The 27,102-nt window shown below is 42.0% G+C and overlaps 2 protein-coding genes across 4 annotated transcripts; one reads left to right on the plus strand and one right to left on the minus strand.

Annotated features, from left to right (window-relative positions):
* Nucleotides 1–239: 239 nt before the first annotated feature.
* On the minus strand, nucleotides 240–10,076 carry ccnb3 (cyclin B3). Its single transcript, XM_075451028.1, has 12 exons — nucleotides 9,932–10,076; nucleotides 9,596–9,720; nucleotides 9,282–9,365; nucleotides 6,184–6,290; nucleotides 5,897–6,080; nucleotides 5,699–5,797; nucleotides 5,444–5,536; nucleotides 5,198–5,335; nucleotides 4,851–5,006; nucleotides 2,394–2,543; nucleotides 949–1,079; nucleotides 240–843 (listed from the first exon to the last, which is right to left on the minus strand). Exons 2-12 carry the CDS (start codon nucleotides 9,677–9,679, stop codon nucleotides 771–773), a joined length of 1,299 nt encoding a protein of 432 aa, XP_075307143.1. The 5' UTR covers nucleotides 9,680–9,720; nucleotides 9,932–10,076; the 3' UTR covers nucleotides 240–770.
* Nucleotides 10,077–19,041: 8,965 nt separating this feature from the next.
* Nucleotides 19,042–25,875, plus strand: LOC142368541 (uncharacterized). 3 transcript variants are annotated; one of them, XM_075450741.1, is made up of 3 exons: nucleotides 19,072–19,126; nucleotides 21,039–21,064; nucleotides 24,553–25,875. In XM_075450741.1, the coding sequence occupies exon 3, from the start codon at nucleotides 24,559–24,561 to the stop codon at nucleotides 25,444–25,446; it is 888 nt and encodes a 295-aa protein (XP_075306856.1). In that variant the 5' UTR covers nucleotides 19,072–19,126; nucleotides 21,039–21,064; nucleotides 24,553–24,558; the 3' UTR covers nucleotides 25,447–25,875. The 3 variants fall into 3 exon arrangements, with proteins under 3 accessions (XP_075306855.1, XP_075306856.1, XP_075306854.1); XM_075450740.1 differs by lacking the exon at nucleotides 21,039–21,064 and having other exon boundaries at nucleotides 19,042–19,126; XM_075450739.1 differs by lacking the exon at nucleotides 19,072–19,126 and having other exon boundaries at nucleotides 20,951–21,064.
* The last annotated feature ends 1,227 nt before the right edge of the window (nucleotides 25,876–27,102 follow it).

Genomic DNA, 27,102 nt, shown 5'->3' on the forward strand with positions numbered 1-27,102 from the left:
CCTGCAGGAAAGTATTCGCTTAAGAAAATATAGTCTAACAAATCAGATCATCCAACGGCACAACACTGTCCCCTTGTGGCGAAGTTGTATAACTGCAGTCTGCACACATTTGAATGAGGCTGAGCTTCACATGCACCAGAATACAAATACATTTCAAATGAAGACTGAAATCAAGAGCCATTTTATCAAACAAAAAATTTTTTTTTTTTAAAAACATCTTTATTTTAAGAGTACGCATGACAGCCATTTAAAAGCAGCACAGCTTCATCTGCTCATCTTTTATACAAATAATTACGTAAGCGATATTAACATGATAAACTCTGTACAACTTATGAAAGTACACACGCACAGACGCCAACTTTAACATTTTTTGAAAACTTATAAAACGTGCGGGCGACTGCATAATCCATCAGTAAAAGTAGCCGACTTCTCTTTAAAACACTTTCAGTTCTGTGCTACATACACAGAGACGGGGCTTACGGGTTACTCATGAATTAAGATTTTTTTTTGTTTTTATAAAGTAAATGCCAAAGTTTGCACTAACGCAACACTAAAATAAGTCATTAACGTGTTAATAACAAATGCCCCACATTAAAGAACTCTTTAGGAACTGGGATTAAGTTTTTATTTCCAATATTCCATGGAAGACAGACTAAACTACACACATAAATATTAAAACATATTTACAAGCAAATTATGTACACTGTGTCAGAGGGAAAGTTTTTCAACCCTACTCAGATTTAGTTTGACCCTTTTCAGAGCCGAGGTCTTTACTGAGAGGCTAAAGCTTTCTCCAAGACGTCCATGTCGACCAGCGGCAGAGACGCCACTTCAAAAAATACCCTGAAAAATATGGAAGACTGTATTAACATCAACAAGACCAGTTTAAAAAATATATATATATATATATGCTGTGGATTTTATCTGCAGACTTCAAAATGGACTCACTTATGAGCATATTTGTTCCTGATGGCTCTCAGTTTCTCATCGGCAGGAGCTAAAAGCATCAGATAGAGCCGTCGGACCACGGGCGCCAAGTCCACCGTCTGATAACCGGAGTGGAAGTGCAGGATGGGGGACTGCAGGAGGAGAGAAACCGGATGGGCATTTGTTGCTCGCACGGAGACGCAGAATGAGGAAAATTCATTAAACTCTGCCGACTCAAATTGAATCCAAACAGATTATCCAAAAAAAAAAAAAAAAAAAAAGTTTAGGAGGCTCGCCTCCTCCAGCCGTCATACAGCGTGCAGAGCTGCCTGCTCATCACTCACAGCAAGCAGGGAGGGGGGGCACTACACTGTTCTACGAGCTTGTTCAGAAAGCTGCTGCTCGTCTGGTGTTCAACCTCTCCAAGTTCTCCCATACGACTCCCCTTCTCCGCTCTACACTGGCTCCCTATAGCTGCTTGCATCCAGTTTTTTTTAAGTCATATTAGCTTCAACTGTCATGGGATTCTGGAAGTAGAATATTAAATAGGCTGTTTAGGAAAAAAAAATCCCGAAATCTATAGCTCCCTCTAAAGCCTGTAATCATGCTTGCAAAAATCGAGCGCTCCCGGCTGTTTTTAACTAATCACGTTAGGTTTATTTTTTATCTATTATCTGAGCAGAACAGTCACCAACCACGTCTTCCGTGCTGAGCGTGAGTCTGCCCCCAGCTTGTGTGCGCGCACACTGGTGTCAACTCACGTGCACAACCTCGTCCACAGAGGGGGAGGGACCCGAAAGTTGTATCAGTTCGAATTTTCCGACTTTAGACTCGGAATTTTGAAAACCTGCCGACGGCAGCTTTAAGACTCTGGTGCTGGCCTACAGGGCAGTGGAAGGAACAGCTCCTTCATACCTCCAGGCTATGGTCAAAGCCCGACACCCCCGCCCGAACACTTCGCTTTGCGGCCTCCAGGCGCCTGGCTACCCCCTCACTCAGAGGTCCCTGCGCCAGTCCACACGGCTACGGCTTTTCTCTGTTCTGGCCCCCCGATGGTGGAACGATTTCCCGACTGATGTCAGGACAGCTGAGTCGCTGCCCATCTTTGGCCGCAGGCTGAAAACCCATCTCTTCAGGAAACACAACCTAGATCTGCCCTCGAAGGTCATCACCTGTTTCGTCCTACCTCCTTACGCACTTATTTGTTTTCTAAATTGTCTTCCCATTTGTCTAGGTACCTAACTTACCACACTTACTATAGCACTAGTTATTCTCTTAGCTGTTTGGTTTAGGAAGGAAATGCACTTATGATTTCTTGTGACCTGAAGTTCTTTATCCTACCGATGTGGAACACACTTATTGTAAGTCGCTTTGGATAAAAGCGTCTGCAAAATGACCGTAATGTAATGTAATGTCCTGCTGTTAAAGAAACAAACGGAAGCTCCATCTTCCGATTGTGTACCCACCCATCCTCCCAGGTCTTTGGTGATCAGCGCCATCAGCAGGCAGGCCGAGGCCAGCAGCGAGCCTCTCTCCGACACCAGGTCCACCTCCATGAGACTCATCTCACAGAAGTAGCGAGCCAGAGTCAGCGTGTCCATGCCGGCGCTCACACACTGCAGAGACGGGAGGGAGCAAACACTTTTGTGAGAAACGTCGGCGCTGAAGAGCGTGCACGCCGATGTTAAACCCAGAAAAACATGATGGCCCTGCAGCTGGGTGCAATGTAGGGCTGTAGCGATACACTCCGGGTTCCCAGATATAAAATTCCATGATTTTCCATGACTTTCCAGACCCAAAAAACTAAATTTCCAGGACCACTTCCGTAAAAAGAAATGACATTCAAAATATTTTAAAAGTGTGAAAACAAGATTATCTTCACCCCTAGAGCTGTTCTTTGTCTATAGGAAGGTTTACACAACCACAGATATGCAGAACTTAAAGGCCTACAGAAAGGTGATATTTTTGCACAAAACTGAAATAGCAGATCGATTCCTTATATACCAAGGATTTTTTTTATGATTTTAAAATAATTTTAGGCCCCTGAATAGTCCTGATTAGGCCCAATAAACTATCACCACATTTGACTCGAATTTGGCAAACTGGAACGACAGGTGCGTGACGTCACGAGTGCCAGCTGCTGGAACAATCACTAGTAGTTCTAGTAGCCAAGCCAGCAGTTTGCCAGACCTGGACAGCTTCTTCACGGCAAATTTCGATGTGTGCCGCGGGACGACGCTTGGAAAAATAAAACGTTGGGTTCAGTGCAATTTTTATTGCGAGTAGATGTACGAAGTGCTGTGGGTGCGTGTGTTGCCCTCAGCAGCTCACACCACCGGGGACAGAGGAAGCAGAGAGACCCGCGGTCTTGTGTCTGTGTCTCCCTGTCCGCCTGCCTCCTCTCTGGTGAAATCAGCCGGAGCCATCCCGCCGTGTTCAGCTCCCTGCTGCTGCTGAGGGCAACACACGCACCCACAGCACTTCGTACATCTACTCGCAATAAAAACTGCACTGAACCCAACGTTTTATTGCCTTCACCACTCAACAAGCATAATAGCGGCAGCCAGGAAAACCTATGGCACCTGTGACGTCACACGCAAGCCCCGCCCCCAGTCTGGAATTCCAGGAAGGATTTCCAAGCAGCAAATTCAAAGATCGCAAATTTCATGCGTTTATGAAATGTTTTGGTGTAGAGTCCACTGATCATTATTGTTCCTCTGTGTATGTATTATCATTATGTACTGGGTGCAGTGTCAGCTTTCTGTAGGCCTTTAAGTGTAAATGTCAGAAATGACCACCCTTCTCGGCTGAAAGCCCTGTAAACACACGGTAAATAAAACAATTTAAATATTTACGATCGCTGGAACCAAGCAATCAAGCGAAAGATAATGGATGGATGGATGGACGAACGATCGCTGGAACAGGGGATGGGAGCAGCTTCAGGCTCAGGCTCGCTTGTGGATGGTTGTACTAGCATTGCTGTTATGCTAGGCTGTGACAAGGTCGATGATCTCACCACCCGCAACCGTGAAGCATGTTTTTTGCTTGTCGCATGGCTCCGCAACGCGTGTTCCCACATATTCGACAGAATATGTGGTCATCAATTCGCGATAGCTAGCCTCTGAAATCGTCATTTTCGAGCCAACTTTCTTGGAACCTGCATTTGCTAGGCATGTTTGCCAACTGACGCCGAACCACCACTGCCAGACTTCAGTGGGCTCGAAGATATTGCATTCTAGAATGTTGCACATTACAGCGCGAAACCAAACCATCTCTGGTGAAGCGTTGTAGTTATAACCAGAAACAATGTTATACACCAAACAAAAAAGTAAGCAACAAAATACACTCAAGTTTTGCTTCTACACAACTGTTAAGAAAATTCCATGACTTTCCATGACTGGAAAAACTTTTATGAAATTCCATGATATTCCAGAAATTCCATGACCCGTGGGAACCCTGTACACTAATCTCGCAATACGACACGCTATTCAGCCAACGATACGATTTGATACACTTATATCATTTTCTGGGAAAAATAAAATAAAGGGACAGTGTGATTTGACATGAATCATTGCTGATTGGATTGGTGGTCCAACCTTTGAACCGGAGAGACAACAGAGCCAGACAAACAGAAACAAACGAACATGTCACAAACGTGAGAGCTATGCACTTTAGACAACATTTTTATTTACTAATATATCACCGTTTTGTATGTGACCCCCTGGCATTGTATTGTATTACCTTAATGTTCTGTGTTTTCACTAATTGTAATGTCTGACTTTTCAATAAAGTTTGCTTTAAAAAAAAAAAATAAATAGATACTCGCGGCTGAAAAATCGATACTTTATCGGGAAACGAAATATCGATATATATCGCAGTATCGATAAAATTGCTCAGCCCTAGTGCAATGTTTGTTTGTTCACCTTGGCATAGCGTCTGAGAAACCGGTATGGGATGGGGATGTTGATGTCAAACGACAGCGTCTGCAGGATGTTGGCCTCCATGGAGATGAGCTCCTCCCTTTTGTAGGCATCGTCGCAAATGTAAAGGAAGTCGTCGAGACCAGGCGGGCTGCGCTCCTGCAAACAAATGTTAGATGATGAGAAAGTGTTTGGGTGAAAATGGAGGGCAGCTGAGTCGGCTCCTCGGTGAGCGAATTCTCTCCCATCAAGTGCTACAAAATGAAAACCCTGACAAAACTGGGGAAAAAAATAAATAAATAAACAAACTAATAAATAAAGGTGAGCTTTGAAGGTTTTTGCGTCCTCACCTCAAATTTGGAGGCTATGAGCATGGCGGTGGAGCCGACAAGCTGCAGCAGCTCCCTGTGGACGGGGGTTTTGGACAGGTAGTGGTCTGTCATCTTAACAGCCAGGTAGAGGGTCTCGTGGTACAGCTCAAAGTTTTCCTACAAAAACACGCAGACGGGCAATAAAGTGGGGTTCCGTTGTGCCTCAGATATGGAAAAAAAAATAAAAATAAAGTTGAAATTCTATTAAACACCAGCAGAACTCACCTGCACTTCAACCAGCCAGTCCACGAGGATCGCCCTCATCTCTGGGTTCAGACTCGGCTGCGAGGGCATGTAGTTACAGAGGACAAACTTCTCCTGCAGACGACGAATCACAGTAGAGGAAAATAGAGATGACCTTTACATTTGCTATTAGTCTCTGAAGAGGCCTCAGAAGCAAAAAAGGGTTAAAAGCTACTCGAATCCCTCAAAAATAAGAAAAAGAAAAAGATAAGGAGGTTCCAGCTCAGTGAGGCTCACCTCTCTCTGCTTGAGATAGTCAAAGATGTCCTTTGCATACTCTGGACACATGTAAGTGTCCTCCGAGTTCTCAGAGTCGATGTCGAACTCCTTTGGGATCTACATGGATGGAGGAAACAGAAATTAGATGCAAAAGTCCTGAAACATTTTCGCTCCCCCCCACCCCCCACCTTATTTTTAATGTCTCATTTTCCTTACATGTTGTCTCTGAAGGTGTGCCGGCACATCCCGGGCAGCAGGGGGCGAAGCATCCACAAGCTTTTCCACTGGAGCTGTGACATCCCTCTGCGGCTCTTCCTCTTCCTCCTTCTCCTTTTCCCTCTCCTCCGTATCAGTCGTCTCCCTGTCAGTCGACGTTCCCTCAGAGCTCACCGACGATGACCTGCAGGAGGCGAGAGGCTGAGAATTAAAGCCACCTGCCACCAGCAGGAGAGGCACAACACACACACAAAAAAAGTCATCTGAGAAGGTTACAAATGATTCACTTTTCCACGTTGGCTTGATTCTTTGCAGACACCGACTTGGTTTTCTTTGCCGCCTTCTTCCCGGTCTCCTTCTTCCTCCCAGGAAGGCTGATCTGAACCTTATGAGCCTGGGAACGTAGGTGGGATAAAGAGTTTTAAAATAACAGAGTGTGTCTGAAATGATATAGTCAGTTCGAAATTCCTCTCTGAGAAACCACCCAAAGGCCAAAATGGGCCCAGTTACTTCAGAGAGATGCACCTTTCGAAAAATTTAATCAAAATCAAGCTGGTGAAGATGTTTGAGGGAAACCGAAAAGGTCTCAGGCATCAGCCTGATGAAGGAGATTCTGCTTAAAGCACGTTTAAAGACTGTTAGACAGCTCGCCAAGATGCAGTGGAGCTTCAGCTAAGAAGGAAACTAAAGTCTGAGGAATGCTAATTCAGGAATTTGAAGAGGAACATCTTTAAAACTGTTGGAAAGAAAAAAAAAAAAGTTGCTTAAAACATGTTAAAACGCTGAGAAATGATATACGTGACTGTTTTTCCCAATCGATATTCTCCTCAGGATTTTATGGTCAAGTCTAAAAATCACAAATCCCTGATCTGAAATGTTCTAAACAGGACATGCTACGATACATTAGCCTCGGACTAGCACAGCGGTGGACAGGCACAAAGAAATCGCTCAGGGAACTCAGTCCTGGTCATCTTACTGACAGGGGAGGGTTATGTGTGCTATGTTGCAATGATATACCACCAAGTAACATAACAAGAGTACAACCATGTCTGTATATATCCAAATGTCGGTATTTAGGAAGATTAGAGGCCTTTAAAATGTGAAAGTACAGGTCAGGGCCAGACTTTACCATGAAGCAAAGTAGGCATACATGTTGTGGGCAAGCAGCGGACTGCTTAAACTCAGACAGATGTTACACAAGGATGAGTGTTAGGCTCCATATCATTTCAGCAGTTTCCGTTTGATCAAACCTGGAAAATTCTCCTCTCTTTTTCTAAGCTGAATAAACTAATGCCTGTGCGACTGTTAGCTATGCTGCCTCTCTGGATATCGCTTAAATGCAACCAAGCTAAATTCGCCCTCCTCTAACCAACCATAATCACATCACCGGTGCTCTCCTTTCATTGAGCTCTACGTCAACTGCTCCGTTTCACTTTGACTTGGTGCCCTCTCTCCTACCATCAGTCTCACCCTCCACGTCCCGGCCAACTTCGCCAACTTGCACTGAAGTTGTTACAGGTCGTAATGTGCATGCACCGAGTTACACATCATGGAGTGGTTTCGCAAAGAGCCAGCAACACCCCGTGGTGGTTTCAGGTCTTCACACCCACCCAGAGAACCAAAGTTTCAGAGGTAACCGCGGTGGGTGGAGGACTCTGGATTTCTGCTTTTTGCAACGCCACAATGATTGAAAGCCGAGGGCCACCACAGACATCTGCCCCATTTTTCACCTGGTACCATTACAAACTTTTACCAAAGACACATGGAAATATCAGTGACCCAACTGTATCATGTGCAGGCCTGATGGTGGAAGCTGATTACAACTTTTTTCTATAAAGACTAAACAGACTAAACATGGAGAAGCAGCATTTAGCTGTTATGCTGCAAATAAGTGGAACAAACTGCCAGTGGAGATTAAACTTTCACCAAATGTAGACATTTTTAAATCCAGGTTAAAAACATTTCTTTTCTTATGTCTCTATGCATGAAATCTGCACGATATCTTTTAACTTATCTTGACTGTTGCTTGTTTTTAAATTAATTTAAATTATTGTATTTGTTTCTCTTTATATTCTTTTATGTATTTTTAATGCTTCTTCCACTCCCCGCTGCAATGCTTTTATTTTATGTAAAGCACTTTGAATTGTTCTGTACATGAAATGTGCTATACAAATACATTTGATTTGGTTTTTAAAGGCTTAAACCTTTTGCTGGCAAGGTTACACAAAATAAAAAAAATTTTAAAAAAAAACACAACACAACACCCCATATATAAAGGACAGGTTGTTGCTGATGTTTTACTCATGCTATCATTTTCAAACAGGTCTTCCATTAAAAGGCTCAGGGTGGTGCTTGATCCCGAACAGCCTCCTCACAAAGCTGCATGTTTTAATGGATTACTGACCTTGTGAACTCCCTGTCATCGTATACCATGAAATAATTGAGCAACCCATCAGTAGTTTTCAGTGGTACTCGTTTACTCAGCTGCAGTCCATTAAGCAGAACTTTATTCATTCTGCCTCCCTTTCCTGTGGTGGAACTTCAGTTCTCCAGCAGCCTCTCAGCTGCCATTTATCAACATAGTGATGCTGGCTTAGAGGACGGAGAACTTTGGCGCTCATCGCCAAATTTTGTAGTGGACACAACAAATACAGCATGAACGGAGGCCAAATTAAGAGTCAGAAACACAAGTGGAATTTTATGCTTACAACGTTTTAGGTTTTACATTTTTAGATGATGTAACAGTCTCATCTAGATCCAAATCAAGGACTGTGTGATGATAATTCACTGATTCTCCAGAGGTATTAAACACACACTGATGTGGTGCCGCATCTCTGAAGCATGTTTACACCAACAGCTTCCACACAGTCCTCAGTACAGCTGAAATCACTGCACAGACTGTCTGTGAGTCGCCTGAAAGGTGATGTTTGTCAGATTGAACTGCAGTTACAAAAATCTGGATTTCTTATTTATTTTTTTTTTAGAGCAGAGCAACACGCTGGAAATGCCATAGCCAGCCACAAGTTGACACATTTTCTTAAAGGGAATCAATCAGGATTTCTGACACATTTAGCCGCCTGACATAAGGCAAAGGAAGCAGAACGAGCACACAGTTATTGGGAATTCGGCTCCATTAATACACGCTTGTGTTTCCCTGTTTTTGCAAGATGGTGCAGAAAAAGGGGGCGGAAGACACGCCACTACAAGAGAAACAGGCCAGCAGGGAATTCAGTGTACAACCTTTTTCCATGTAGCATGTAAAGAGGAATCAGGAAATAAAGTCTATGCAGAGTGAGACAGTGGCTGTAAAAAAATAAAAATAAAAAAATAAAAATCTCATGTCCAGCTCACCCTCCCAAACTGCATTCTACAACTAAGCACTTACGTTGGTGATGTCGATAAAAGCGGTCCTCTTCTTTGGAGCTCCATGGGGAGGGGAGGAGGACCTCTTCACCTGTAGGCCTTCCTCCTAAAACACACAAACACCAAAAACAAAATGCACACGAATTTAATTTTTAAAAAACCATGCGTTGTGCATGCCGCTGATAGAAGAAACGATGCATTACGTCGGTGCAAAACAACATACAGTTAAACCTTTGTGAGGAACGATCGGCTGCTGCACTGTGTTTGCTGACCTGTTAGGATTTAAACGGCCAACACAACACATTGGAAAACACAGTTCACCTCGCTCCTTCTTACCTGGTTTTCAGTCCCTGCTGCATTTAGCTTGGGTATCCTGCTCCCGGCGGCGGCTGTGGATTTCTTTCCCCTCGTTAAAGGCATGCCTGGCTTCTTCCAGTAAACAACTCTCGTTGCGCCGTGGTCTATGACACACACGAAAATTAAAAAATTTAAAAAAAAAATGGCGCGTTGGTTTTAGAAACTAAGTTGAGCGGCTCAACGTGCAATAGTTTGGACAAATGAATGAAAAAGGACAATGCAGTATGCACACTTTGACGTTGCACGGGTGGGGTTAACTCTCGTGAACGGGGTCCTTGCTCGAAATGTAACTGTCGTGTTAATGTTTTGTCTTACCTGACTGAGTATTCCTCTCTTGTGTAATCCAGTTTTCGGTTCAAAGCGCCTGTGTCGGTAGTAAATATCTCAAAGCGGCTAAATTGTTTCGTAGAGGAGAGCGCAAACAAAAAGTGTTACAGCTGAGAATCTAAATCTCCAGCGCCTCATTCCTATTGGCTGGAATTTGAGCCGGAGCGACCAATCAGAAAGTCGCTAAGGATGCAGCTTGCGAGGAAGCGTTGGTTTCATCACAACGGCTCCGCCCGGTAAGTCAATGTGAGAAATAATGAAACATTAAGCAGAGGCTATGTAAACAACTGATCACATTTTAGAAACATTGCATTTATGAATTTAGTACTTTATGTAAACGCCAGTAGAACCTACGCCAAAGATGACTTCATTGTGAAAATATATCTCCACCCATCTCATAATATTGATTTTCCAATAATATCCAACGAACCTTGAAAGGGAGGAGCATTTCAGATTTCAAACCTCCTGGCAACCAATAGAAATGTAAGCACTGAGGCACTTGTTGCAGAGTGGTGTAAAAAGAGAGTGGCGACACTCCCATAGACTTCTATTGAAAGAAAGGAATGCGGAAGTCACGTGGGTCACGGAGACGCCACAGTTCCAAACAACGGACGCAGCTCCGTTAACCTCAATTGCTCGTCAAGAACAATTACTGGTAAGTTAATAAAATAACAGCATTTTAAACGTTTTTTTACATTTTTAAGCATTATCTATCAGAAGTATACTCTTAGACATCGTTATTTTTATATTTGGTTAGCATGAAATGTCGATGTTGATGTTAAAAATGGAATGGATTTAGGGACCTAGCTTAAAGCTTGGTAACGGAGGCTAACGTGAGGTAATTAACGTGATCATTTCACTAAAGTCCGTTAACTTTTTATTGTCAGGTGACATTGTGTAAAGTTGTTTTGATTGTTAGGTTTTAAAACATTACCAAAATACTATATATTTAATACATTTTTGGTATTTCTGACGTATTTTCTCCGGTAAATTGATTAAATTACTACATTTTTGGCATAGTGAGGCATTAGCTGACTGTTCTTTAATTAAGTAAGTTTTTTTCAGCATGACTTTGCAGCTGTGATAATAAATTTATTAATTTCTCTGTTGTTGTCAGGGAGGTCAGCAGATGTGGTGCTCGCTGCTGCCATGGATCAACCCTTAGGACTTCAGAACTTTTCTACAATGTCCAAACCCTTGAATTTGATCAAATACAGTTCATTGTTGCAGATTAATCTACCCAACAGTAGAGATAGCAGTAAAATAACTTCTTTATTAAGGCTTGTTTTACATGTTCTATGATGACATTTTATAATAAAATGTTTGGTTTAAATCTGTTTTGTTTATTTTTTTCACAACTGACACATTTATTTTGTCATTAATATGGTTTTAACCAGAAAAAAAGTTAAATTCATATTTTAATCCATCCATTCATTATACCCGCTGAATCCGTCGATCGGGTCGCGGGAGGGGGGGGCTCATTGTCCATCTGACACCAGAGAGAACAGACAGACTGAATGACATCTTCTACAGATAGAGTGTTTGGGACAACAGGAGTAAATCCTGGGAACAGACAGTAACATCATGCTCTGTTGAAGGATGTAGATCTGAAGGTAAGCTGGACCACTGGCATGATTCAGTATAAAGGAGGACGAGGTAGCTGCCCCCTGCTAGCATGCAGGGGTACCCTCTACGATTTAAAATGGTGATAAATGTGTCTCTGTGCTCCAAAAAAGAAAAACGTTGATTAAAATACATAGTCGGTGAAGTGATCAATGCACATTATGGGTCAATATTTACCGAAAATTGCGTCGTAAATGTTAAAGTTATCGTTTTTGTGCTCCGTCCCGCTAAAACCCGTTCAAACTGACTGACAGCGCTGTGATGTTTGGAACTCCGGAGGCTCACATGAACCACGTGACAGCCCTAGCGGCGACTTCAAAGCGTGTCGCAACTCTGTATTACTCTATAGCTCTGACTTGTTGGTGCTACGTTATGGAATGATTAAATGAACACATGTATCCATCTGTCAACATAAACACGAACCGTTAAATGCACGGATACTTGCAGACTGCCGATATGTATAGAACTGACCACAGCAGATGATATTCCTTTAAGAGTGAATCATTTTTGTCATGATATGACTATTAGTTCAGTACACAGGTTGTGTTGAATGTTACTGCACATGTTTCTGATGGAAAAAAAGAAGAACAAAGAATTGGCTTTTGTTTTTTGTTTTACAGAATAGTAGCTTTATTTATTATTTGATCTGCTTATTTGGGATATAGCTCAGTAATTCAATTCATTCCATTCAAAATTTGAATCACATTCAAATGTGCATTTTATGAGCTGATGTTTGAATTGGCTCACAATTTTTGTTCCTCTTAACTTTAATCGGACACCCTAACAAGGCATACAATAAATACGTGAGTCCTGAATGCTTATATTTAATCATCACTGGTTTAGGGTTAAGCACTTTTGCGTTACTGTGTGAAAAAAAAGAAGAAAACTGGGTTAGTCTGAGCTAAACCAGACTCTGTACAAAATCAAACTTCTCAAAGAAGAAAACACACCAACATTATGAAAATATGAAATGAAATGGAAAAAAAATACTTCATCTATTGAGATAATTCATATTGTTGCAGTATTTTTTCATTAATTTATTTTTCATTTGAAATAAAACAATCACTAGTTTTCACTTTGTATTGTTTTGACTGCTGGCAGGAAGAACCTCCTGCACCTCTCAGCGTCGCTGAAGAAGCCTTACACTGATCATACTCCGTTTTTTAAATACAGTGTTAATATCGAGGTTGGGCCTTCCTTATCAGTTTGTTCAGTTTCTTTGAGTCTCTGCCGGCTCCTGATGCTGTGAAGATTATCTACATCTGTTGGGGCCAACAGATGTAGATAATACTCTTCACCACAAATTTATAGAAAATATGCAACATCTTAGTGCAAACACTGAAGGACCTGAGCTTTCACAGTCTTTCACGTCCTTTATTGAAGACAGCCTTAGTGTTGCATTTTTGGTCCAATGTGCTGTCCTGGTAAACGTCCAGGTATCGGTATTCCCCAACCACCTCAATGTCTTCTCATAGGATGGAGACAGTGTTTGGCCTTTTCCTGGTCCTCTTAAAATCCCCAATCATCTCTGGTTTTGTTTGCGTTCAAGATTGCACAATTGATTCCCACACAATTCCCACAACAACTGCCGAGTCATCAGAGTATTTCTGGAGCTGACAGCCCTCTGAGTTGTACTGAAAGTCTGGGGTGTACAGAGTGAAGAGATATGGTGAGAGTATAGGCCCCCTGTGGTGCTGCTGTCCGCCTTCTTAACCCACACAACTGGGGGTCTGTTCCTACAGTAGTCAATAAGTCAAGTAGTTGTGAAAACATCCACTTTCATTTCCTGCAACTTCTTACATAACATTACAGGCTGAATTCTGTTAGAAGCATTGTAAAAAAATCAAAGAACATGATCGTCACAATTCAGATGAGAGTGGGGTCACTGAATCAGCAAACCCAGGCATCAAGCAAAATGTAGTTGGTCCTGAAAGATGTTCACTTACTTACTTAGGTGAGCCAGTCGCAGTCTCTCCAGAATTTCCATGATATGGAATTTTAAGTCAACTGGTCTGTGGTCACTGAGGGCAGATGCATGAGATTTCTAAGGTACAGGAACAGGACAGAATGTCTTCCGCAACACAAGAACTTTCTCCAGACAGGCTTGAGGGGGCAGCCCAGGGGGTCTCAGTGTGTCCTATTGTGAAGGAGATGTTGGTGAGGCTGTGTTAAGATATGTGATTCAGATGCATGATGACATTATGGAGGTGCGACAGGGAGGACGAGGGTACAGGTAGGGTTTAAGGTCTGTGCTGGCAGGGGGCAGTTATGCATTATGCATTTGTTATGCAATTGGGGTTCAAATCACTCCGATTTGTACATGCAGAACTAGACTAAAAGGGGCCTAAGTGCAACGCACATGCTCCAAAGTTCTGTCTTTTTCGTATCTTTTGGTAGAAGCAGTAAAGAGTGAGTGTATCTTAATACATTTGAATTCCTCTTAAAGCTGCTCCTTTTCACACCTTTATTCGCCTATTTGTCACTTTCTTTGTCAGACAACTAATTACCTCAGAAATTCAGACTAAAAAACTGTAACCTGTGTCATGGTCACTTACAGCATTTCCAGACTGTCGCTTTGCTTTTATAAAATCCCGACTTTGTAACTGCAGTGTCATCTGACAAAAATCTCCATTCAAGCCACTGAAAGACTATAGGCTGATTCTTACTCGGCGCGACCTCGCTCATACTAGCTGGTCGCAAATGGCGCAAACGGTCACGTGTCCCAAAATTCCGCCACGCCCCCCGTCGCAAGCTAGAAAATCCTCGCGCGGCGCAAGGGCGCGCACACAACTTTTTTTCTGACTTCACGCGCGCTCAACTGGAAACAGCTGACCAAGAAAAAGAAAAAATGAACACTGCAGAGACCGCGGTGACCGAGACGGTGCGCCTCTACAAACATCTGTACGACACGTCTATGAAGTTACACTGGGACAACGTTTGACAAAGTTCGTCTTGTTGCAAAGGACGAACATTCCACCTTCTCTTCTGTTTTTGCCGCAGCCGCTTAGCTCTGAGATACATATACAGTTCTACACCCAGAGTAAATTCATTCCGCATCAGATGTGCCAGCCTCTGCTGACGTGACACCACAGGTGGCATTGTGTATGCTTTCTTCGTATGCTTTTCAGCTTGTTTCCTCAACAGTGATGCTCGCTGGTCTGGAGAGAACTGCAAATGTGACGCATTCTCGGCGCAAACTGCGCTTATGAGCTGAAGGAACTGTGAAGGGGCTGGCGCTTTCGATGACGTCATTAATGGTTCTCGAGCCAGAACAGTTGCGCGTTTGCGCCGAGTATGAATCAGCCTTATGGCTATGCAGTGAAGTCAGCTGTGCCTACATGTACAATGTTCTCCTATAGAGAAAGTTAGAAGTGGCACAATGTCTTGGAAAACAGTCCACAACATTGCAGTGTAGTTGGATACTCAATAATCTGCTTAGTGCATGTCTACTGGGAGAATTAACGGTGGTGCATTTGAATGGCCCAACTGAGCTGTAACTATGTTGATCGACTGCTATGTTATGGGTAACAGGTTGAAGTGATGCATTGGGCTCTCAGTTTAAAGAGTCGGATAGGATTCCTGACAAAGACGCAGAGCTGCCAAGAAGAGGGTCAAAAGAAAAGCGCATTTTTTACCATCCAAAACTTCCCAAACTTAAAGTCAAGCAAATGTCAGGTGGACTGTGTTGCAGCATGGACACACTTTGGCAGAGAAGGCTGTAAGCAAGCAAAGAATTCAGGACTCAGCTGATCAGCAGCAGAATGCATTGGGCATGAAACGGCATGGAGCATCACGAGACTTGCTTCAGTTGAGAAAATAGAAAACAAAATAAATGGAGAAAATGGACTCCACTGATGGCTCTCTTCTGAGCAGCTGTTAGCTTAGCTTGCCCCATCAGCAATCTTTAAAGGGATAGTTCGCCTCTTTGGACATGAAGCTGTATGACATCCCATATTAGCAATATCATTTATTAAATTTGACTTACCCCCTGCTGCGTCCTGTGAGCCGAGTTCCAGCCTTGTTTTGGCGTTGACGAAGGTAGTCCGGCTAGTTGGCTGGGGCCACAAAAATAAAGCGTTTTGCTTCTCAAAACAATATGCGTTCAAAAGAGTAATGCATTTGCATCACAAAATCTTTAAACAGAAAAAGTCAGACCTCACAATCGCTTGGCGCTATTTCTCTCTACCTTCGTATCACTACGGGCTGTGTAGACTGTGCAGACCGAAGTGCAGACTGAGCAGTCCTCTGCTTCCGAGCAGTAAACACCGTAACAGGCGCGGCTATCGGCAGGTGGCAGCACGCAATGATACGAAGAGAGAGAAAATAGCGCCAAGCGATTGTGAGGTCTGACTTTTTCTGTTGAACGATTTTGTGATGCAAATGTATTACTCTATTGAACGCATATTGTTTTGAGAAGCAAAATGCTTTATTTTTTAAGCCCCAGCCAACTAGCTGGACTACCTTCGTTAACACCAAAACAAGGCCGGAACTCGGCTCATAGTACGCAGCATGGGGTAAGTGAAATTTGATAAATGATATTGCTAATATGGGATGTCATACAGCTTCATGTCAAAAGAGGCGAACTATCCCTTTAAGTACTTTGACTGTAGTCTACTGCTGGTAAAATAGTGACTGCTCATAAGAGCTGCGCACAACCCCACTTCAACTGAATGACGTAGAATGAAACAGAGAAAAGATAAATGTCCCCACTATATAAGAAATGAAGGGGAAAGCAGTCAAATCAGTCAATGCTATATCTCAATAATATGTTCCTTGTGTCAGGCAGCCTATGCATAAATTTATTAAATTCCATTACGCAAACACACAACACTGCAATGACTCTTTAAATGTATTAAAATTATCATGTTGAGCAATAAGCTCACTGATACAAAGATAGTTATTTCCTGAACTGCAGGGGGAAAGAGCGCAGCGGGCCCATTGGGGCTCACAACACGGAGTTACTGCAGCAACAGTTTGGATAATAAACAGTCATAAAATTCTTGATGGCGTTCTGGCACCAGGAGGGCAGGATCCCGATGGACAGTGGAGGATGCTGGCAGCTAAAGTTCACCCACTGCCAGGAGCTGGGGATCTAATTCTTGTCTTAGTCACAGGAACTGAGGCCATAAAGTGTTTGAGCCTTATTGAGAGAATGAGGAAATATTAGCTTAATTCAATCTAATTCTCCTTCGACCCGGGGAACAGAGTCTATATGTCATTACTGGGTTAACCTTCTAAATGCATGATTTCCTCTCTAGGCAAAACACAATGAGCAAACACTCCATGGTTTTTGTGTCATCCCGAACAAAAGCATTTGCCCCCTCGTTCGATGTATTTCAACAGGATATTCCAAAGCACCTTCAAGGCCTGCAGTTCACGCAGTGCAGTCTGGCATATCACAAAGTCTACCGAGAGATATCATCTCACATCAATCCTTTTTCTTCCCTCCCATGTGTGGCTCACCCAGGCCAAAAAGCTTTCATTTGAAAGAAGCTTCTTCCAGATTCTTTGTGTCTCCATCAGAGCTGCTCGGAATAGTTTAATCATTTTTCAGATTGGTTGAAGCCGCTAAGAAATCCAAATGGGTGGGGTTTGGATGCTACACCCGGGGTCACGGAGGTAATATTTCACGGAGAGTTACCCAAAACCAATCAGATTGCACCACTGCCAGAATAGCCAGTTGTGGAATGTAGAAATTGAGAATCTAAATCTCCTTGCAGATTTTTTTTCTCTCATGCTTCTTTTTGCTCTTCACGACTGCCTGAAGGGAGCCATTGTGCTGTTTACTCACCGACAGTTACTGGATATGAGACTTTCCTTTCAATTCAGTTTTTTTTAACATGAATCACAACATAACACAAAACGCTGACCAGTAATCAATAATTCCATTCCCTATATATATAGAAATATTCAGGTAATTTCTCATGCAGCAATCCTAATGTGGACTGGATAGTGTTGTGGCAAGATTGCCACCTTTCATGTAGGTGACCTGGGTTCAAATCCCCTCCATGAAAGGCGCAACCTCCAGTAATGGCACTTTTCCACTAGCTCTGCACAGCTCGGTTTGGTTGTGTTTCCATTACACTTCGTGCCTCCTGGGCGAGGTCGTCATAACACGACTGCGCGAAACCTCCGTGACGTCATTTACACGGCGCCGAGCAATGTACAAATCCGGAAGACCAGAACAACAGACCAGGAGTGGATTTCCTCTGCGAAGCCATCTCGTAGCAGTACAAACTGAAGCAGTAAAATGTGGAGTCTTGTATTTATTTACATTCTAGTCGGTCGTCATGCGGTTATGAGGCTTCCAGTGACGACACTCATCGGCCAATCAGTGGAAGGCAGTCGACTGACGTCACGTTTTAGAAACGCTTCGGCCCGCTTGGAACCAGGGCTGAGGTGATACGCAAAATCGACCCGGTTGCAGGTACTGCGTGCTAGTGGAAACACACAATAGTGCGCCAAGCCGAGCCAAAGCGAGCTAGTGGAAAAGCGCCAAGTGTCCTTACAACCTTCAGTAGGGGTCCTTAGGCAAGACCCCCTACCTGCCTTCCTTTAAGTTGCTTTGGATAAAAGTGTTTGCCAAATGCATAAACATAATATTGATGTCGCTCAAACTTCTCAAATGCGATTGCAAAGCAATTTGCTGCTCGATCTCTGAGTTATTCCTCTACTGTGCCAGTCCAGAGGGAAAATTCATTAGTTTGTCTGACTGTCAGTAAACTTCGTGGAGAGTTTTTGGTGCAGATTTGGATTATTTTATCCAAAACTGCCGGGTAAGCCTTTGAGTCTCTGAGTGATATATTCTTTTTTTTTTCTTTAAACGCAGGGACGGTTTATTTTACAAAAAGACACACAGAAAATACACTTTTAATACATTCAAGTGGTTTTATCACTCTCCTCTCAATTTGTTATCTTGTATTCAGTGAGTTACAGCCTTTTGTCTTTATATTTTGCATATAAAGGCTCTACAAAGTTACAAATCCTCACCAGAGGGAGTTAATCTCCCCAACAGAAAAACACTGCTGTTCTTGCAACTAGCTAAAATCCTTGTTTGTTCTCTTGGCTGTTCTTCCTTTTCCAGATGACATCACCACAAAACACATTTGTTTAAATTTGATTAGAAGCTGGTTTGGCCTGCCTTTCCAGAATCCGTTCTGCTCTAATGAATTCCTGTTTTTATAACCAGTGTCATCTGACAAAATCATTGTTCAGGTAACTTTAAGGGTGACATATTATGGAAAAATCCATTTTTTCTGTTCTTAGGAGTATATATTAGGGTGTCTGTAGCCGCCAGCAAGTGGTAAAAGTCCCCAAAACACAAGCCTGGCCTTTTCTTCTTTGTTTGAAAGTTCCTCATTAAGGGAGCCGATCCGATTTTCATTTCAAAAGTACGTCACTCGTTAAGTCCACTCCACCTCCCCTGCTAAGCCTCAACCTCTGAGCCCTTCCCACTTGCATCCAACCTGCCAGACCGGTGACGCCAGCTCCTCGTGGAAATGTTCTGTCGTCAGCTACTGAGGTGTATGCATGTCACATCTACTCTCAGATAAGGGAAATGTAAGTACCTGAGAAATAATTCATTTCAGCAGTAGCTCACACTAACGGCTTAAGTAATGAATATGATTTACATCGACTTGTAAGAAGTTTTTGCTACTTACTTTGTTACTTTTTGAAAGATTAACATCAACTCCACGACTCCACCCTGAAAACAGACAGAGATAGGGCAGAGACAAGATGCACTTAAACCAACAGGCATTCCATTTAGTTTTAAAGCACACTTTATTTCGGTGCAGAGGAGGGAGAAGTTTAAGTTAAGTTAAGTTAAAGTTGTGAACCCTAAAACTATGGACTCCTGCCTCATTTTGAAGTCCACTGACTTTACTTCTCGGCCTGAAACTACTGGGGTCTGAGACACTGCAGGTCACAACTTTGGTTTCCAGACCTGCACCGTGTTTTTGCTTTACAATCACTTGACATTTTTGTGGGCTTTTGATGGCATCTTTGTGGCCTTTTCAACGTAGAATAAATTGAAGTGTATGGCTGTGCGTGTGTAGGGCTCACACTAAAGGCTGAGTTATACTTCTTTTAACTACCCTTGCGCTTGCGTCTTGCGCGTATGTTAATGGCTCGAGACGTTTATGCTTCATTTTGCTTTGTCGGCGGTTGCGTGTGCTGCGTGGCGATTCACCGCCAGGACAGTAGGTGGAGTAGCGGGTTTTTTCAATGACAAGCCTACTACGATGAAAGGAAATTCACCGCCAGGACCTCTTTGGCAAGTCTCTCTTCCATAGATTCATGCTTCTTCTTCTTCTTGTAAATAGCAGGTATTTTGTCAGATTTTCAACACCTTGGGGGTCTAAACGACTACTTTCTCGCCTGAAAATGTTTCAAATGTTGCTAAAGTTATATATTTACAGAGTTTATAGCTTAAGGGAAATCAGCTTTTCAGGCCGGCTGATTTCGGCTCGGGCAGGAGTGAAGTGCACTGTGTGTAAACGCTCTGCATACTGTCAGATCGATCAAGTAGTAGGCGGTTTCGAACACAGCCAGTGGCTTGCGCTTGCGTCTTGCGTGAAGTTTAGAAAATTGAGGTGACACACGCAAGCACGCAAGGGGGGGCTTGCAACCGCGCAAGGGCTTGCGTTGCGTCTTGCGTTACCAACTATAAACCAGGCTTAAGACTTGCCTTGTGACGGTGATGTTACATGCCAACACTGCAGGGGCAGCCAAAGAGCAAAAAATTGTCAAATTCGCTAGCGTCCCTTTTAAGAAAACATCAGTCCAGTAAATACCTACATGTACAATTATCTCCCACGGGGATACTTTGGTCAGTAATTGTATTCCACTCCCATGCACGTGTACTGGGATAAGGACAGTGGTTCAGTTCAGGACAAGTCAAACTCTGACTACAACTTGAATCAACTGTGCATGTGATGCAATACTAAATGTTTGTCAATGTTATGCTTCAAATTTTGGTGCTTTTACCATAAAATGACATCTTAGATTCAACAAAGTATTCTTGTTGATTCTTCTTATTATTGCCCCCAAGGAAATAAAAGAATGCAAAGCAACAATGTTTTTTTTTTTTTTTTTTCAGTGATGACATTAAAGGGTTAAGTAATATAAAGGATGTGAGTATTTCCTGCACTGGAGATCATTGTTGCGCTGTTGCTTTGCATTAAACTGCAAGTGATATAATTTGATAGTGCTACAGTTCTGCTCTGCATTTCCAAGGCTGCTCTGTTTAGCCACATGAACAGAGGGAAATTATCAAACTCGCAGAGTAATTTCACATAATTCTGTCATTTCCTCATTTTGTCAGTGACGTAGATGTCTACTAGAAGTCCCCTCCACAACACACACACACAAACACACACACACACACACACTTGCATACAGGAAGTGAGTACTACTAGTGAATGTGAACTTGTATGTCGAATCTTTTTCATGTACTTCATCCGCACTGAAGAAACTACAGCCCCAACTGTCACCCTGGTAAGTGGGTCTATATGTGGACAGTTTAGGCCACACTATGTTACCTTGCTTTCATATTTTGTGGTGCCTTTATCTGTTGCTTTTAATCTCATCCAGTTGGACCTCTTGATTCCTTCTGTGTCTCGCCAGCTACCGTTATAAATCAGACGGTGCCTTTTGATCTGTTTTTTTAACTCGTAAATCTTGCACCTCGGGTCTATTTGCCTCTTTTCGGCCAAGAGAGTTTTATATATTTTTTTTTCTGAACTCACTTCGTAAACCTATCAACTCTCTATTTTTGTTTAAGGTTTTATTTTTTTCCTCAGAACCCTTACTAAAATAAAGGAACTTGTATCTTCTTTTGGATCTCGTCCCATTACATTGGCCACCGGCCAAATTGGAGAAAGAAGCCCACAATAAAAGGTCAAGTTAAACTTTTGTGCGTGACGCAAACTCTTGCAAAATACACTTAGCAGAAAGATGCAAAGACTTTGCATCTTTGTGGGAGTTTTGGAAGATGTGTTGGTGTGACCAAATTAGCAACACAGCCTTCGGAATCAGAGCACTGCGTTAGGGGGTTTTGTTACGTGGCGAGGAACCATCCTCAGCTCGCTCAACGCTCCTCTGATGGTTGCATGTCCAAGTTATGCTACCAAGAGAACACATTCTTTGTATGAACTGTCATTTGTTCCACATCTGTGCTTCATTCTTTCTCTTGTCCTCTCTTGGCTCCGTCCATTTCAGGCACAGACTATGAGATCGACTGAATAAGTAAGAGGCTATTAGTGCGATGCACTACTTAAATGTCTGAAACATAGACATACACGGTGAAAGTAAAACCTCTATTGATGCTCAAACTGTCACCCAGTTTGGTTTCATGAAGATAGGAAGAGGAAGCTGTGTTTAGGGTCGATAATAATAGTGTATGAGTAAGCTGCTTCCTATTTATATAGCACATTCATCCAATTAGTATCCACAGTTGATGTAATAGAATTAGACTTAATAAAAGGCCTTTAGTAAAATTCATGGCGAGATTCAGAAACTGCAGTCGGATGGTAGCTGCTGTAGATGAAGAAAGATAAGGAGGCTGTTATCTCTTCTAAGTTCAGTTTCCTATTAGTGTGTCAAAGTTCGTCTAATCGAGTCTGACGAGTTTCTCAGTCAGAAAATGTCTAATTTTATAACCTTGCAAATGGCTAGCGATTAAAAGGAGGTGCGGCCTCCTTCCCAAAATTAAATAGAATACGACTGAATACGATGTTTTGCAAATTGTTTAAATTCATAATTTGATTGAAAACAATACAAAAATTGACCAATTTCATGCCAGTAACATGTTTCAGGAATGTTTGGACAGGGGCACATATGCTGCTTCACGTCCTCTTTAAACCACACTCTGAAGCATGAGGAAGCTAAGGACAACAAGATTTTACAGCAACTTTAGCTAATCAACGATGAAGTGCCTTTGTGGTATTTTTGGTCTTGTGATGTGTCAAATGTTTTCAGTGGATGGCAGTTCTGGACAGCATTCAATTAATCTACTGGATTCTTTATGGCAAATGATGCTTTCAAAGCTTTTTAGTTCTTCGGGTAATGCGATGTTAAATTTGACAAGAGCTGCCATTTGCACAGTATCCATAAACTAAGCTTAAACTAATCTTGAGATGGAATTCCACATGTTTGCCTAGTTTTGGTATTCTGGTACTTTGTTTTTATGCACAAAACACTTATCAGTTGAATCTGTGACTTGCTTGAGGTTTCAGCTGCTTAATTTACTGATGGTATGTGCTGCGGCATTTAAAAAAAAACAACACACACGGGCATGTTGAAAATGTTAAAAGCTTGATTTTCTCCCGAAGTCACCTTTGGAGTAATGAACACTTTTCCCCTGCAGAGTTTCACAAAATGGGGAAGCTCTTGCCATCTTTCAATACAGTGTATACAAAATGTTAGCTATTGATTAATGTTCTAGCGCACACCCTAAATCAAATGGTTAGGTTTAGGCGTAAAATTGTTGAGGGTATTCAAAGCCTAGGCCTTCCTTAAAATAGAGCATGTTTTGAGATGTGACACATGTTGGAAATCCCTGATTTCTGCCTCAGTGGGTGGCATAATCCTCCAAAAGATGAATACTTTTGTTCAGTCAGCTTCCAAGTGTCACTGTCCAGCTCCACCCTCTTAATATGGTCACTCCTGGCAACCACAAAGACCAAAATGGCAATAGCCAAATGCTCACCCGAGGCTTCAAAATGGAAGTTCACAAATCCATGGTTGAGATCATAGCGACTCAATCCATCATTTGTTTTCAGTCAGTTGTGTTAGCGAGACAAAGATCTATTGCTCGTGTGAGCTAACCTCTGTAAAGTTAGCCAATTTCTGTCATGTCATAAATTGTGTTTATGTGTAGGGTTGGGGCCTTGTGTGGATATCCTTATTTCATCAAAGCGCAAAGAAATCTAAACATTTTGGAGTGGAAGTTTATGATTTTGTGAAACATGCTTTTATTCCCTTGTGCATCACAAGTTCGATGAGAAAATCAATACCTCATGTTTGTGCAGCCGACAAATAGACTCTCAAGAATGGGTCGGACAGCTCCGCCTGTTATCACAGGCCTTCAAAGCAATGAAACCTGCATTTCATTTTAATGACCGAGGCTCAGTGTTCCAGAGAATGTGAGAAACAGCACTTCTGTTGGTACTCATTTGTATTCATTAAGTAAAGTGCTGACAAACTCTGTTAATATACACCTTGACACACAAAAAACAGTTTATAAAGTATCACCTGAAAGTGCAGAAAAATGTACTTTAGACTGAAATGTATCTGGATTTCTATACCATAAACACTTCATGTAACACAAGCTTTGCTTCATTTCTGTTTAAATGCAGCATTGCCAGCTTGACATGAAGACGTTCAAACAAAATTCTATCTGCATCAAGTGCAGATGTTGAAGCTTAGATAAGGCAACAGGTCGCTGCAGATGAAGCCAGCGCGGCTATTTGAGCTGAGCTTATACGGCTCTCGACTTCCTGACTGTCTGACAGCTCATATAGTGACAGGCTGCGGTTGAGGCCTTAATCTTACTATTCATCTCAGGCTACAGAGGGGAAGTTTGTGTTGTTTCTCTCCCTCTTGTTCTTTTTCCATTTATGTAAGAATCCTGAGTATACTCTCTCTTTTGTTAAAGTATTCTTTCAATTTGTAGCTTATCAGTTTCTGCCCTAATGTGAAACAGGCATGGAATTTGAGAATATTTATAGAACAGAGACCGAGGGAAAATGCTGTACCATTTAAGGAAAATATTTATATCCTGCCTGGCTTTAGCGGATCTTGTTGGCAAGGAGTATTCTAATAAAAATGCAAAAGTGAACTAATTATCTGAGCCAGGCAGTTGTCCAATCCATTTGGGCAATTTTCTATGCTTTCTTTTGCCATATCATTGTAGTAATAGAAAGGCAGCAGGAAAAATATTTTTCCTTTAACTCGGATTATTGTTTTTTTTTTTATCCTCACAGGATCCAATGCAGGCTGTAAATTCAGATTCGAGGGTACCAGAGCCCGTTCCTGGCGAGGGAAGTCCTGTAAACTCAGAGGCTCTTGAGGAGTTTGCCCAAAATATGGCAGAGAACATAATTCAGTCATTTCAAAGCAAACTGGAAAAGATGGACCCCGAGGTGCCCAGGTCAGATCAAGACCAGGAGATGTTAGCTGAGGAGTTAGCATCAGCGGTAATAGAGACTGCACTGAGGGAAGTGAGTTACGCTCACATTGGTGGTTCAGGGAGTTCAACTTTAAAGACTTATCACGAAAAACTGTCCTTTGTGGATACATCTGGAGAAGAAGAAGAAGAAGAAGAGGAAGAAGAAGAAGAAGAAGAAGAAGACTTGTTGGATGCAGATATGGATCCAGTTCAGGAAATCCAGACTACCAGAGATGTTCAGCCCTACCATCCACCTCTATCCCAGTCAGGCCTTCCTATTGCTGGATCCCTCGACTACCCCGACGCCCCTCCAACCACCCCTCTGATCCCCGAGCTAGAAAGGAGCAGAAGCAGCTTCGCCCGGAAGCTGAAGGGGGGGTTGGCAAAGGTTTTCCTGCCCTCTCCTCCGCCGCCAACGCCGAAAGACAAAGAAGAAAACTCAGACGGTGCCATGACTGACCCTCAGCTGGAGCTGATGGAGCATCTGATGCATTCGCTTACCACAAATGATTTGGCCAGAGACGGTTCTCCGCATGGAACCAGTATGGAGGCTTTTGCAGAGGCTCTGTCAGGTGATATCATGGACTGGGTCCTGAGTGCCAGAAACAGAGATCAGATAACAGACGAAAGCGGCATTCATCGACTGGCACATCATCTCGCTGAAACCATCATCACCTCCTCCCTTGATAAAGCTAAAATGCTTGACTAGCATTTTAATTTGGAATCATACGCGCCAATAATCTACAATTCTTTTGATGTCTTCTGTATAAACTTAAATCTAAATAAAGCTCAGTAAAGCTTGTGAACATATGAAGAGATGATAATTGGTTGACTTCTGATCCATTAGGAAAAATAAGATGTGGTGCTTTTTTTGTGGCATGTGCGTCTTTTAACAGTTCGATAACTTCAAATAATGCTTTCAGTAAAAGATGGATCTCTATTCCTGCACTTGGTTTGCTGTTATACCGAGGTCAAATATCAGTGGAAGTATATGTCCTTTAGATGGCAGCACAGGAGAAATATTCCTGTTTTTGAGCAAGAGGCCAGCAAGGATTTTTTTTCCTTTTCAATTTGGAAAAACACATGTTTTAGAATTAGCATTGATGCCATTTGTATATATAAATGATGTGTTACTTTTTTTCTTTGTGTCATGTTTGCTTCACTGATACGTTTTATTTCTTTTCAATAACGTGAGCTGAATAGAATACCCTAAAGGCTCACTAAATCCTTTAGCTGGATCCAGCTGAAACAAAGGATGAAACTGCACCGTAGTTACTTTGTAAATGATTACGTATCACAACACTTAAACTGAATTAGAATCAAGTTAGACTTTTGGGAAGTTTCTTGGTTACCCTCCTTGTTATCAGCCTCTGAATCTTTATATAATACAGCTTGGTCCATTCATCCCCTTGACCAAGTTGAATATTGGTATGTTGGATGAACTTGTGTTCTGCCTCAAAGGAGAGTCATTTCAATAATCACTTGCATGTTGATGTCAGAAATTGAAGGAGAGGGAGCCACAAATCTGAACCAAACATGATCCTGAAAATAATAACCAAATAATGCCAAACTCACAAAAGAAAAATCTGAGGCCTTAAAAGTCGTTTTGAATAGAGTTTTCTTGTTTTTCTGTGACATCACTTTGTCTTTGTCTGTCACTTTGTCAAGAGGGCCGGTTCAAGTATGCACACGTCTTAGGAAGATTGGCTTTCAAGACCACAGACTTTTGTTCTCCTCTCTCTTATGCTTGCAATTGTGTTTGAGCACACAAAAACACATACAGATGTGCAAATAATGCAAAACACTTTTTCTCTCCAACACAGAAGGATTGGGTGGGAGACAAAACAAAGTGTGTGTGTGTATAAACTGGAGTGTAGACCACAGACAGCTTAACATGGTTGGAATAAAAGCAAATTAACCAGGAGTTAAAAAACAAACTGATAACACACACAACCACATATATATGTATGTATATATATATATATATATATTTATATATATATATATATATATATATATATATATATATATATATATCAATATTGATATATATATATATCAATATTTATATATATATATCTATATTTATATAGATAATACTTCAAGTCAAGTTACCTTATTGCAATTTTACCCGCAGAATCTGATCTTAATAAAGTGAAAAGACAAGATATAAATAATTGTCAGTAAACATCATTGGCCAATGTGTCCAACCTGTCCACCCCGTATCATATCAAGCTAACGTTAGCTAACTACCGACTAGGCTAACAGGATAATATTAGCTAATTTGACAAGCACTTACTGGTCAGAATGGATCTTCAAATGACAAACAAAGTTCGAAGTTATGCTAGTTGCTTAACACTCAAGT

The sequence above is a fragment of the Odontesthes bonariensis genome, chromosome 19, assembly GCF_027942865.1.
Source record: "Odontesthes bonariensis isolate fOdoBon6 chromosome 19, fOdoBon6.hap1, whole genome shotgun sequence".
NCBI classification, from domain to species: Eukaryota; Metazoa; Chordata; class Actinopteri; order Atheriniformes; family Atherinopsidae; genus Odontesthes; species Odontesthes bonariensis.

What these genes read in the sequence shown, in the direction of transcription:
- LOC142368541 (XM_075450739.1), top strand. Translation starts at nt 21,017, where the DNA reads ATGTACTTCATCCGCACTGAAGAAACTACAGCCCCAACTGTCACCCTG. An exon ending in CAGCCCCAACTGTCACCCTG is followed by an intron (nt 21,065 to 24,552) that starts GTAAGTGGGTCT and finishes TTATCCTCACAG; the next exon opens with GATCCAATGCAGGCTGTAAA.
- ccnb3 (XM_075451028.1), bottom strand. Translation starts at nt 9,679, where the DNA reads ATGCCTTTAACGAGGGGAAAGAAATCCACAGCCGCCGCCGGGAGCAGG. An exon ending in CACACCTTCAGAGACAACAT is followed by an intron (nt 5,798 to 5,896) that starts GTAAGGAAAATG and finishes CCATCCATGTAG; the next exon opens with ATCCCAAAGGAGTTCGACAT. An exon ending in CCAAAGACCTGGGAGGATGG is followed by an intron (nt 1,080 to 2,393) that starts GTGGGTACACAA and finishes CTCCTCCTGCAG; the next exon opens with TCCCCCATCCTGCACTTCCA.